The sequence below is a fragment of the Bos taurus genome, chromosome 2 (genome assembly GCF_002263795.3).
Source record: "Bos taurus isolate L1 Dominette 01449 registration number 42190680 breed Hereford chromosome 2, ARS-UCD2.0, whole genome shotgun sequence".
In the NCBI taxonomy this organism is placed as follows: Eukaryota; Metazoa; Chordata; class Mammalia; order Artiodactyla; family Bovidae; genus Bos; species Bos taurus.
Genome location: NC_037329.1, coordinates 124,972,266 through 124,986,713, shown reverse-complemented (window position 1 = coordinate 124,986,713; position 14,448 = coordinate 124,972,266). Strand labels below are relative to the sequence as shown.

Genomic DNA, 14,448 nt, shown 5'->3' with positions numbered 1-14,448 from the left:
AATTGATGCTTTTGAACTGTGGTGTTGGAGAAGACTCTTGAGAGTCCCTTGGATTGCAAGGAGATCCGACCAGTCCATTCTAAAGGAGATCCGTCCTGGGTGTTCTTTGGAAGGACTCATGCTGAAGCTGAAACTCCAGTACTTTGGCCACCTCATGCAAAGAGTTGACTCACTGGAAAAGACTCTGATGCTGGGAGGGATTGGGGGCAGGAGGAGAAGGGGATGACAGAGGATGAGATGGCTGGATGGCATCACTGACTCGATGGCCTTGAGTCTGAGTGAACTCCGGGAGTTGGTGATGGACAGGGAGGCCTGGCGTGCTGCAATTCATGGGGTCTCAAAGAGTCAGACACGACTGAGTGACTGAACTGAGCTGAACTGAAGAGGGACTGCAGTGTTAGCATATCTTTTAAGTATTTGAGAACTGACCAGCCCATTTGATAACCCTTACTTCACTGACCAGTCATTCAGTTCAGTTCAGTTCAGTCGCTCAGTCGTGTCCGACTCTTTGCAACCCCATGAACCGCAGCACGCCGGGCCTCCCTGTCCATCACCAACTCCCGGAGTTCACCCAAACCCATGTCCATTGAGTCGGTGACATGGCATCACCATCTCATCCTCTGTCGGCCCCTTTGCTCTTCCCCTCAATCTTTCCCAGCATCAGGGTCTTTTCAAATGAGTCAGTTCTTCACATCAGGTGGCCAATGTATTGGCGTTTCAGCTTCAACATCAGTCCTACAATGAACACCCAAGACTGATCTCCTTTACAATGGACTGAGTGGATCTCCTTGCAGTCCAAGGGACTCTCAAGAGTCTTCTCCAACACCACAGTTCAAAAGCATCAGTTCTTCGGCGCTCAGCTTTCTTTATAGTTCAACTCTCACATCTGTACGTGACTGCTGGAAAAACCATAGTTGCAATTAATATTTATTTTTAGTACATTAATTGAAGAATGTGTTGCAAAGGTCTCTGTTTACATATCATCTTCCCAATGAGGCCCTTCTGCTTGCACAGTTTATAATTTATTCCCTCTCTCTTAGCCCGTCCTATTTCCTTTCCCGGAATAATTTTTTTTATAGCAGTTATCACCATCTAACACACTAGAAAGAAGGCGTAGATTTTTCCCTCTTTATATCTAGTGCAGTGTTTCCAACACCTAAAACAATACCTAATACTTTAGAGATACTCAGGAAATATTTGTGGGATGAATAAATGAGGATTGTGGCTTCCCAATAATAATACCCCAATTCATTAAGCACTTATTTTGCATTCTATGGCAAGCATTGAGTTGGGTTAGCTATATTAAGTGCACCATGGCCACTGTTCTCTATAATAAAACATTTCTTGGGACCATTATTTGAAACAGAACACTGAATTAGTTAAGTCATTAGTTTGACTCTGCCATAGAATTTCAGAACTCGAAGGAAACTTGGCAATAATTTGATCCAAATACCTGATGTCACATAGTGGTTAAAGTTTCATGAATGTCATTTTTATCCTCTTCTCATTTCCCTTTTTCCCTTATCCACACAACCTGTGAATCTTTTTGCTCAATTATTTTTTTTCACATCCGCTCATTTCCATTCAGCTAATTCTCATTTTCATATAGGCTTACCTTTCCCGCTGACTCTACTGTGCTGTGAAGACCTACCTAGTCCCTTAACCTAGGCAGAGAGAAACCCTTTGTCTTTCTTAACTGAAACTTTCCTGTTCACTATAATTGTTATGACCAGCTCCTCAAATCTAGAAACAGCTCCTGACCACTAGGGCACCCTTAAGTACTTACTGTCTTTGAAAAAAAAAAGCTTTAAGAGAAAACAAAAGGAATTTCAATAGCTCCCATTCCCTAGCCTGAGGTCTTTTGTTCCATGGACCTGAAAGCAGTCCTGCTGGCATAATTCAATTTCTTTCTCCCATAAACACAGTCCAACATATTGTAGGCTTGTAAGCATTACATTTCTTCGTGTCATGTATATAGCCTTGGTGATGTAGCAGCACGTCAGAACCTCTCCCATTTTTTAAGAAACTGTGATGCTTAAATGTAAACATTGTGGTGTCATTTAAATATGTAAAGAATCTTAAGTGGGGCAAGAAGAAGCCAAATACATTAAGCACCTTCAATCATCAGACTATAATTTAGAGATTTCTCTTATTTAATCCTCACAAAAACTCTGCATAATTATCTCTGTATCATATAAGTTAAGTAACTTGTTCAGAGTCTCTCGGAGAAGGCAATGGCACCCTACTCCAGTACTCTTGCCTGAAAAATCCCATGGATGGAGGAGCCTGGTAGGCTGCAGTTCATGGGGTCACTAAGAGTTGGACACGACTGAGCGACTTCACTTTAACTTTTCACTTTCATGCATTGGAGAAGGAAATGGCAAGCCACTCCAGTGTTCTCGCCTGGAGAATCCCAGGGATGGGGGAGCCTGGTGGGCTGCTGTCTACGGGGTCACACAGAGTCGGACACGACTGAAGTGACTTAGCAGCAGCAGCAGTCAGAGTCTCTTAGTCAGTAAATGGAAAAGCTGAAATTTTCCACAGTTACATATATATAATTCCAAAACCTCGCTTTTCTCTCTGGTAAGCCATGCAGCCTTCTGGAAGCGGGGCAGGCAAGGGACAACAGTTGCCGTATTTGATGTAGAACAGGTGGCAGGGGTGTTCATTTTTTGCCTCCAATGAGTGAGCCACAGAAAGAAAGCGGTGTTACTGGAGTCAGGGATGGCAGTCCCAGTGGCTCCCCCTTAAGTTTAGCCTATGTCTTTCAGCCTGTTCTTCCAGTTAGTTCACTTGAAGAAGACGTGCTTTCTGCATGAGCCTAGCAGTTGTGATTATATGAGGATCTATGTAAACATTTACCTGACACGTTTGTCTTCTTTGAAAGTTGTTACCACTTGCAAAGCAGTAAATTCTCAAAAACCATCCTAAGATGCCATTTTTTTTTCCCCATGAAATTGAGAGTTTCACGACAATTCTCAAGATTGTTTAGAATGATGGATTAGTGTATGGTCTTTATATTTATTCCATCCCTTCATCTGTGATACTTTTCACCTTAACTGCCTTTTGTTACTATGGAGTTGGCCAAAAAGTTCCTTTGGTTTTAAGGTAAAACTAAAAAACACATTTCTCATTTTCACCAAGAACTTTATTGAACAACAGGTTCACCATTTTGTTCCACTGCCTTCTAGTATTTTTCAGGCAACCTTATAATTCCATCTTCTCAAAACTTTTTGCCTTTCTGAGCAAAGGACTTTACCAGGTGCCTTTTACAGTCTTCCAGGGAACTGAAATTATTTTCCATTTAGAGAATTTTGTAAAGACCAGTATAAATGGACGTCCGAAGGTGCAATGTCTAGATAAATCAGAACTTGCAGCTAAGCTGTAAGTTTTTGCCTAGTCATCAAATAAACATGGTCTTGCGTTATTCTGATGGAAGACTATGAGTTTTCTGTTGATCTAATTCCAGATGCTTTTCATCGAGTGCTACTTTCATTTGATCTAATTGGGAGCAGCATTTGTCGTAGTTAATCGTTTGGTCTTCTGGAAGGAGCTCATGATAGAGGACTCCCTGTCAATCTCGTATACGCAGCATCACCTTTGGAAAAAGACCAGCCTTCAGTGTGGTTGATGGTGGTTCATTTCACTTGCCCCACGATCTCTTCCATTCTACATTATTGTGCAGTATTCACTTTTCATCACCCCTCCTCATTTGCTTTAAAAAGGGAACATTTTCATTACGTTTAAGTGGATAATCACCTGCCAAAATACAATCAAGAAGGGTTTTTTTTGTTTGTTTAACTTCTATGGAACCCAAATGTCAAATTGATTGACATAATCAAGCTGGAGCAAATGACTTTTCAATGCTTGATTTGGATATTTTGAGTATGTCAGGTATCCTTCACCTGGTATAGCATTAATTGTTCTCAAGTCACATCTCAATTTGATTGCTGACTACTTCAACTCGTCTACCTGACCTTGGAGCATCGTCCAAGGAGAAATCTCCAGCACAAAACTTCCCAAACCACTTTTGACACAGTCAGTCAGTCACAGCACTTTCTACATACACTGCACAAATCTATTTTTGCATTTCAGTTGCATTTTTACCTTTCTTGAAATAATAAAGCATAATATGTTAAAATATTGTTTTTTATTCCATCTTTAATATTAAAATGGCTACACAAAAATTCACCAATTCTGATTTTTTTTAATGCATACTGATTTAACAGCTGTCACAGTGCAAGCCAACAAAATTGTTTCGAATGAAGTTAAAGATAATTGAGTGCTACTTAGAGCCATCTTCGGAGAAGGCAATGGCACCCTACTCCTGTACTCTTGCCTGGAAAATCCCATGGATGGAGGAGCCTGGTGGGCTACAGTCCATGGGGTTGCTAAGAGTCGGACACGACTGAGCAACTTCACTTTCACTTTTCACTTTCATGCATTGGAGAAGGAAATGGCAGTCCACTCCAGTGTTCTTGCCTGAAGAATCCCAGGGACGGGGGAGCCTGGTGGGCTGCTGTCTCTGGGGTCGCACAGAGTTGGACACGACTGAAGCGACTTAGCAGCAGCAGCAGAGCCATCTTATGGAAAAGAACTAATGAACTTTTTGTTCAACTTATAGGTGCTGTGAGCAAAGCTTAAAGTTGAGGAATGCTGTTTCTTCCATTGTACTGAAGATTAAGAAATACTTTTTGCATGTCCACTGTGCACTAAGTTGTGCCAGGCATTGAGGGTTTCAGTGTAAATGCATCATGGTTCCTGCTCAGTGGAGAAGTCTGAAGACCATTGCAATTTGTTTTTTGTGGTAGTTGTTGTTCAGTGGCTAAGTTGTTTCTCATTCTTTGCAGCCTCATGGACTGCAGCGTGCCAGGCTTCCCTGTCCTTCACTACCTCCTGGAATTTGCTCAAACTGTGTCCATTGAGTTGGTGAAACCATCCAGCCATCTCATCCTCTGTCAACCCCTTTTCCTCCCGCCCTCAGTCTTTCCCAGCATCAGGATCTTTTCCAGTGAGTCAGCTCCTCAGGTCAGGTGGCCAAAGTATTGGAGCTTTAGCTTCAGCATCAGTCCTTCCAATGAATATTCAGGGTTGATTTCCTTTCGGATTGACTGGTTTGATCTCCTTGCTATCCAAGGGACTCTCAAGAGTCCTCTTCAGCACCACACTTAGAAAGCATCAATTCTTTGGCACTCAGCCTTCTTTATGGTCTAACTCTCATATCCATACATGACTACTGGAACAACCATAGCTTTGACTATACAGACCTTTGTTGGCAAATTTAGGGTGATATATCTGGCATGATGTCGTAGTTGGCTCTTTACTCTTCCAGTGTTTTCTCTTGCTGCCTTGATATTTTTCTCGCCTCTGTTATTTCTTCTATGACTGACTCAGATTTTAGAAGTCATTTAATTCACAATATTTTCTCTGATCACTGAGGAGAAAGTAGACACCTCTGCACCCACTAGTGTGTGTTTGTGTAGCACCTAGGTGCTTATCGTGCTCTATTCTAGATCCTATTTCTTTGAACTGTAAGCACCTTAAGGACAAAAAACTATTGTTTTTAGTTCCAACACATTGCTGGGCACATAATCAGTGATCAGTAAATCTTTGTTTGAATTCTGCTTGAATAACTAAGAAAAGGCTTGTAATAGTGGAAGCAGCATTTGAACCAATTCTTAAAGGATGAGTGGGAGTTCCCTAGGTGGATAAGGAAAAGAAATTCCAAACCAAGGGAGAGGTTTATACAAATAGATGAGATAATGAAGCATTTACAAGGGCTTTCTAATTTCCACTTGGAATTTGAGATATAGATTATCAAAGGATGTTATCTCCTGTTCAGACTGATGTTTGAAGCTGAAATTCCAATACTTTGGCCACCTGATGTGAAGAGCTGACTCATTTGAAAAGACCCTAATGCTGGGAAAGATTGAAGGCGAGAGGAGAAGGGGACGACAGAGGATGAGGTGGTTGGATGACATCACTGACTCAATGGACATGGGTTTGGGTAAACTCCTGGAGCTGGTGATGGACTGGGAGGCCTGGCATGCTGCAGTCCATGGGGTCTCGAAGAGTTGGACAGAAGTGAGCAACTGAACTGAACTGATCTCCTGTTCAGAGCCAGCCAGAGTAGATAGAATTAGGTGGTGGAATAAAGAATAAAAAGCTGCTCCCTCCCTCAATTATATATCCAGAAGTTGAAAATTAGTCTTTCATTTGAATATGTGTCTGTTTGAGCTGTTAATTTCTCTCTTGAACCTTTCCCAGAGGAAAGTGATTTTCTTCCCAACCTCTCACTAAAGTTCCTTCTTGAGACATCTCAAACTTAAGAAAGTTGTATGCTGAATTAAGCTGAGGGAAATGTGATTGAAATAGTGAAGAGCTCACTCTCCTAGGTAATCCAATTTATACTGATACTTTGGCATAAAAGTACATTTATATGGAAGCATTACACTTTTTTGATCTTGTAAACTGTTGAAAATATAAAGCATGTTGTCATGTTATTGTCTGATGTGCTGGCCAACAGGAATCGAACCTGTTATAAACATCACTAAAGGTTTTGAGTGCTCACCCTTGTTTGCTTAGAAACAGTTCTTCAATAAAGTGAGACTGGTTAGAGGGCTTCAGTTTCTCTTTAAATCTAAGCTGTGGGGTTTCCCAGGTGGCTCAGTGGTAAACAATCTGCCTGACAATGCAGGAGACACAGGTTCTATTTCTGGGTCAGAAAGATCCCCTGGAGGAGGAAATGGCAGCCCACTCCAGTATTCTTGCCTGGGAAATCTCATGGGCAGAGGAACTGAGGGCGCCAGTCCATGGGGTTGCAGAGCTGACACGACTGAGTGACAGCGCACACACACTCAAATCTAAACTGTAGCTTAGATTACTTTGCGTATTAAGCTTCATAAGGCCTCTTTTGCTCTTTCCCTGAATAAAACTGGAAGAGATTCACAAATTTAAATCAACGACTTGCCCCATTCCTTGAGGCAATCACCTGTGGAAGAAAAGTATTCTAAAAGAAAGTATCTTATTAAATAAGTAAGTGTCAGTTGCTCAGTCGTACCCAACTCTTTGCGACCCCATGGACTGCAGCCCACCAGGCTTCTCTGTCCATGAGATTTTCCATGCAAGGATACTGGAGTGGGTAGCTATTTCCTTCTCCAGGGGATCTTCCCAGTCCAGGGATCGAACTGGGGTCTCCTGCACTGCAGGCAGATTCTTTACCAAGTGAACTACAAGAGAAGCTTATTAGGTGACTCTTAAGAGAGAGTTGTCTACTTCTTACAAAGTTGAAGTGAGAGTTGCCTTTGCATTTCTAAAATGTACCGCATGGAAAGCTAGAATGAACTCAAGGCCTTATTGTTAAGTTTTAAAGCCATCAGGGGGCCAATATCTTCCCCTCTCCCCACTTGTCTACTTTTGTTGTTACAGAGTAAATATTGAAGACTCTCTAGCTCTCTAGGGATTAAGACTTTGCTTTCCAATGCAGGGGGTACAGGTTTGATCCCTGGTCAGGGAGCTGGGATCCCACATGCCTCACCACCACAAAACCAAAGCATAAAATCAATATTGTAACAAATTCAATAAAGACTTTAAAAATGGTCCACATCAAAAAAAAAATCTTAAATATTGATTGTTAGAATGAAACTGAGACATGCTGGTTAGGGAACATTTGTTGGTTTGGTACCTCAGTTCATTCAGTACAGTCGCTCAGTTGTGTCCGACTCTTTGCAACACCACAGACTGCAGCGCGCCAGGCTTCCCTGTGCATCACCAACTCCTGGAGCTTGCTCAAACTCATGTCCATTGAGTCAGTGATGCCATCCAACCATCTCATCCTCTGTCATCCCCTTCTCCTCCTGCCCTCAATCTTTCCCAGCATCAGGGTCTTTTCCAGTAAGTCAGTTCTTCCTGTCAGGTGGCCAGAGTACTGGAGTTTCAGCTTTAGCATCAGTCCTGCCAGTGAATATTCAGGGTTGATTTCCTTTAGGATGGACTGGTTTGATTTCCTTGCTGTCCAAGGGACTCTCAAGAGTCTTCTCCAGCACCATAGTTCAAAAACATCAATTCTTTGGTGCTCAGCTTTCTTTATGGTCCCACTCTCATATCCATACATGACTACTGGAAAAACCATACCATAGCTTTAACTAGACAGACCTTTGTCGGCAAAGTAATGTCTCTGCTTTTTAATATGCTGTCTAGGTTTTTCATAGCTTTTCTCCCAAGGAGCAAGCGTCTTTTACTTTCATGGCTGCAGTCACCATCCACAGTGATTTTGGAGATCAAGATAATAAAGTCTATCACTGCTTCCATTGTTTCCCCATCTATTTGCCATGAAGAGATGGGAACAGATGCCATCATCTTTGCTTTTTGAATGTTGAGTTTTAAGCCAACTTTTTCACTCTCCACTTTCACTTTCATCAAGAGGCTTCTTAGTTCCTCTTCACTTTCTGCCTTAAGGGTGGTGTCATCTGCATATCTGAGGTTATTGATATTTCTCCCGGCAATCTTGATTCCAGCTTGTGCCATATCCAGCCTGGCATTTTGCATGATGAACTCTGCATATAAGTTAAACAAGCAGGGTGACAATATACAGCTTTGACATACTCGTTTCCCAGTCTGGTTTGGTACATAGGTGACACCATTAGAATTTCTGAGAGATTTGTGATTGTTGTAAAGTATGGATTTCCTTGGGAAATGATTCTGTCTTTAGGAAATAAATATATCCTTAGCCATTTTTACAAGAACCAAAGTGAGTCCTGGAGTTAGAATCAGGAGACTTGGGTTTTAGTGCTGTCTCTGAGCAAAGCATTTAACCTCTTGAACCTTCAGTCTTTCTTTTATAAAGAGTAGGAGATTGAGCCGGATGATCACTAAGATTCTTTATTTAATCCTATGTTTATTGTGCATGCATGCTCAGTCACTCAGTCATGTCTGACTCTTGGCGACCTCATGGACTGTAGCCCTCCAATCTCCTCTGTCCATGGGGTTATCCTGGCAAGAATACTGGAGTGGGTTGCCATTTCCTCCTCCAGGAGATCTTCCCAATCCAGGAATCGAATCCGAGTCTCCTGAAGCTCTGGCACTGGCAGGCAGATTCTTGATATCTGAGCCACCTTGGAGGCCTTGGATTTATTTCTGTTTTCAAATACCCAAGATTAGTAGTGAGCCAAGTCAAGCTGGGCATTTAAAATTGGCAGATGGTAAACAGTAGCCATATGAGATAAGGATCCTTAAATCTATCTGTTCTACTCTTTTTAAAAAAAATTATTTTTGGCTATGCTGGGGTTTTGTTGCTGCATACAGGCTTTCTCTAGTTGAGGTGGGCGAGGGCTACTCTTCCTGAGGTGCGCGGGCTCCTCACTGCGGTGGCTTCTCTTACGGAGCCCTAGAGTGCAAGCTCAGTGTTTGCAGCCTGCGGGCTTTGTTGCTCTGTGGCATGTGAGATCTCCCCTGACCCAGGGATTGAACCCATGTCCCCTGCATTGCCAGGCAGATTCTTGATCACTGGACCATGTAGAAACTCCCTGTCTGTTCTATTCTTATACGGTTCTGTCAGCACGAACTAGATTCTGTAGTACAGTTTCTGGGCTCTGTGTATGTGTGTGTATGTTTAATGTGCCTGTTTTGAACTAATTCATGGTAGTCCACACGTCTGGGCTGTTCCATCTGCTTAATGTTTCTGTGCACCATCCCTGATTGTGTTCAGACTTCCTCCTTGGCCTGCTTCTTCCAGTTTGCTCTCTGGATTCATGGTACAGAAATGTCATCCTCTTCCGTTTCTGACTAACCTTTTGGTAATGGCTGGGTTTTCTGGCCTAAGCTCTCCTTTTTTGACTTGTTTTTTCACTATAACAACAATGATGAGTATTGCTTGCATTTATTGAGATTTTTCCATGAGCCAGACACGTTATGAAGTGCTTTATTTCTGTTCGTGTCATTTAATGCTTACTACTGCCTTGTACTGCTAAGTATTGTTATGCGCACTTTACAGATTAGGTAACAGATGAGGCCCAGGGAGATGAAGCCACTTGCCTAGTGTTCACACCTTGTAATAGAGCTGGAATTAAAATGGTAGTCTGCCTCCAAAGCTCATCTTCTTAAACTATATGCTGTGTTTTCTTCATGATGATGGTAACTGTGATATGTAGGTGCTGGGGATGTTTTTCCCACCTCTGCTTCTGCATTTTCCAGGAGTCAGAGGTGCTATTGCACATGTGTGTTTTCAGGCTAATAAATGTAAGGGCCCGCTTTGAAGGTATTTGACATTGTTAAGTTGGAGCATTCTTTCAATGTAAAATTTCAATGTATTTTTCCTTTTATTCTTTCCAATTTTAATGGTCAATATCATATTTTTTTTACTACTATTACTAACAAATAATTTTTGTCCAAGTGTACACATTTTTTTCTTACTGATGCCTTAGCATTGTCATTTTCTTATTCCTTGGTGGTGGTTTAGTCACTGAGTTGTGTCCAACTCTTGCAACCCCAGGGACTGTAGTCTGCCAGACTCTGTTCATGGGATTCTCCAGGCAAGAATACTGGAATGGGTTGTCATATCCTTCTCCAGGAGATCTTCTCTAACCCAGGAATCAAACCCAGGTCTCCTGCATTGCAGGCAGATTCTTTTACCGATTGAGCTACGAGGGCAGCCTCTTATTCCTTACCTTTGCTATTTAATCAAAAGCAGATAATAGAGGGGGTTTCTTGAAGGTCCAGTGGTTAAGACACCACATTTCCACTACAAGGGGCATAGGTTCAATCCCTGGTCGGGGGACTAAGATTCTCATGCTGGGAAGCATGGCCACAAATTAAAAAAAAAAAAAGGGCAAACAGATAATAGAGATAAGATAATGGGAAAAGAAGAGCAGTGCTAATGAAAGGCAAAGGGAAAAATCCAGATACTAGAAATCTTCCTGGAATTTGAGTTTGCAGAACAAAGATTTAAGCTAAAAGCTCAGTTTCAGGGGTAGCTGTTTTTTGTTAAAGGAATATTAGGGCTTTGACAAACACAGGATTTGACCTCACTAGCTTTAGTATTCTTATCTGATAATAAGGTAAATAATATATTCTTCACAATTCCTGTTTAGTTGTGGTGATAATTAAAGGATATAGACAGTGTAAAGCTCCTTAATATAGTGCTCAAAATTACTCAGTTCAGTTCAGTTCAGTTGCTCAGTCGTGTCCGACTCTTCACGACCCCATGAATCGCAGCACGCCAGGCCTCCCTGTCCATCACTAACTCCCAGAGTTTACTCAAACTCATGTCCATCAAGTCAGTGATGCCATCCAGCCATCTCATCCTCTGTCGTCCCCTTCTCCTCCTGCCCCCAATCCCTCCCAGCATCAGAGTCTTTTCCAATGAGTCAACTCTTCGCATGAGGTGGCCAAAGTACTGGAGTTTCAGCTTCAGCATCAGTCCTTCCAATGAACACCTAGGAGTGATCTTTAGAATGGATTGGTTGGATCTCCTTGTACTCCAAGGGACTCTCAAGAGTCTTCTCCAATACCACAGTTCAAAAGCATCAATTCTTCGGCTCTCAGCTTTCTTCACAGTCCAACTCTCACATCCATACATGACCACTGGAAAAACCATAGCCTTGACTAGACGGACCTTTGTTGGCAAAGTAATGTCTCTGCTTTTGAGTATGCTATCTAGGTTGATCATAACTTCCCTTCCAAGGAGTAAGCATCTTTTAATTTCATGGCTGGGATCATCATCTGCAGTGATTTTGGAGCCCAGAAAAATAAAGTCTAACACTGTTTCCACTATTTCCCCATCTAGTTCCCATGAAGTGAGGGGACCAGATGCCATGATCTTAGTTTTATGAATGTTGAGCTTTAAGCCAACTTTTTCACTCTCCTCTTTTCACTATCAAGAGGCTTTTCAGTACCTCTTCACTTTCTGATCTGCATATCTGAGATTATTGATATTTCTCCCAGCAATCTTGATTTCTCAAGATTATTGTTGAATTTAAACAGAAAGAAAAGTACTACAAGTTGTTGTTGTTCAGTTGCTAAGTCATGTCTGACTCTTTTGCGACCCCATGAACTTTAAGCCCTCCAGGCTCCTCTGTCCATGGGATTTCCCAGGCAAGAATACTGCAGTGAGTTGCCTTCTCCAAGAGATCTTCTCAACCCAGAGATCAAACCCACATCTTCTGCATTGACAGGTGGATTCTTCACCATTGAGTCAGTAGGGAAACCTGAAGTATTATGTAATATCTTACAAATGTTTATTTCAATTTTACTATTTTAGTGAGCCAGATTTTCAGATATATTTCTTTTTATTTTTAGAAAAAAATCTATTTAGTTCTAAAATATTGTTTCTAATGTTATTAATTCCCAGTACACAAATCTCATTCTTCTCTGAGTATGCTCTCAGAGGTAGGAACTACAGTTTTAGGGCAAGCAGGGAAGAGTCAGAATGGTCTGATTTTGAGGCAAGCCTGTGTCTAGAACATACCTTGGAATGGACTCCTGCTCCCATCAGCCTGCTTATGCATAACCCTGATGTTTTTTGTGTGATTAAATTAAAATTAAATTGAAGTCTTTGGTAGTCTCGCTTCATGACTGGGAGTCTGGAAAGTTGTAACCCAGCTCAGTGTCAGGAAAAGTAGGTGTGGACTTTCAGGGCTATGCCTCTCAGCAACTAGAATGTGGTTGGCAGTCTCCTCCCCTTCCTGCCCTGGAGCTCTTCACAGTGTGCACTCTGGAATGACAGGCATTCCTGTGTGAAGAGAGCCAGCGTGAAGATTATTTGTGAGAACCACCAGTGCCTGGTCCGGGCGGGATACAGGGAAACAGAAACTCCGGCAGATTAACTGACCTGGTGCCGTGTCCTGATGTCTGGCGGTGACACTGAGAGAGGAGTGCACGACGCCTCCTTATGTGGATTTATCATTTAAGAAAAGTTTGCTTTGGTTCGTGACAATTTGCTGTTGTGAGACACTTCAGACAACATAATCATGGGGCAAGCTGACATCTCCAGACCGGTAAATCCAGATGGAGTTGGTGAGTAATAGAAGGCAATAAAACAAAATCTTGACAGAGGCAAGGCAGATTTACAGGTGAAGTTGAATATTTTATAGGAATTTGAATATGAGGATTTTGATGTTTTTAACTTGAGGATATTTAATCACTTTGTGAAGAATAAATGAAGAAAACTATAAGTTAATTTTTCATTCAGTTATATTAATTTACAACTCATAGTTTTGTTTTACTTGATCCTTTTGGACTTTTAAGATAATATTGCTAGGAAACCATCTGTTAATTTCTTACCCTTGCGGAAAATAAGTGCTACAAGAACTCGTGGTTGTTAAGAAGTCAGTGGTGTTTTACTGCTGTTTTACAGGACTTGAACTGTTGCTATATACATGCGGTATAGAACTAGAATTGTTGACTTCTATAAACAGGACATGTTTTGTTTTGGTTTGATTTGTTTTTTTGGCCATGGCATGAGGGATCTTAGTTCCCGAACCAGTTCCACTGTGCCCTTTACAGTGAAAGCACAGAATCCTAACCACTGGACTGCCGGGGAATTCCCAACAGGACCATTTTTAAGATTTAAGTTAAAGTTTTAGGCTCAGTTGTACATTTTCCAAATAAGCTTTCCAAGCTTCTTCCATTGTGCTGGTGTTTCCGTTTCTCATAAGGCAACGCTTGGTATAAATATTTTTGAAGTCAGTGCTATGCATTTGAAGTGTTATTGTCTCAGAAATAGCTGGAGACCAGGCTGATCATTGTAAGTGTAGCCAGAGTTTCAAAGAATATAAGTGAAATGGAGGTTCACTGTCACTGAGACTCGTTTTCCTAACATTGTGCAGTTTTGTCGAAGATGAAGATGGAAAGGTGGAAAAGATAGATGTAAGTGGATATTCATTAAAGGGTTGTTAAATATAAACAGAGTGGGGAAAAACCTGTGAATCATTTCTTGACGTTATACTTTTTAAAAAAGGTTTATACCTTCTTATACCTTCTCTTTGATTTATGAAGCACCATAAAATATGTTCAGTCCCAGGCTACTTTTTTTTTTCCCCAGAAATAAAAAATGTTAGTGACTTTAAAGAAAGCCATGAAGTGTGGGAACACAGGTAACACTCTCAAATATGTCTTGTGGTTTAATGTAATTTCATTTCTAGAGGTGTATTTTCCCCTGAGAACTTGCCAGATGAAATTCCTACAAAGTAATTTTCATGTTTTATTGAAACTTGGGCACATCAATTGCAAAGTAAGTGATTCAGCCACATATTTTTAGAACTGAAATCAGAACTTGACTGACTTTACTTTGATCACCAGGGCTGAGTCCATATCAATTCAGTAGCTCACTTTTTTTTCTTAATGAACTATTTTATAGGTAGAAAAGGGTATAGAGGAAAATATAAAAGACCCTCTGGGGCTTCTACTTATCTTAAGAGATGAAATTAAAAATGGAGATATTTCCCCCCATCC

General features: G+C 41.3%; 1 protein-coding gene across 15 annotated transcripts in view; it reads left to right on the top strand.

Moving 5' to 3' along the window:
- PHACTR4 (phosphatase and actin regulator 4) overlaps window positions 1-14,448 on the top strand; it is a 109,466-nt gene that overhangs the window by 45,691 nt on the left and 49,327 nt on the right. Inside the window, exon 3 of one of the 15 annotated variants that reach the window (XM_059893344.1) lies at window positions 3,470-13,011. The exons of 13 other annotated variants lie outside the window; for them this stretch is intronic. In XM_059893344.1, coding sequence (XP_059749327.1) covers window positions 12,966-13,011 — 46 coding nt within the window. In that variant the 5' untranslated portion in view covers window positions 3,470-12,965. 15 annotated transcript variants of the gene reach the window in all.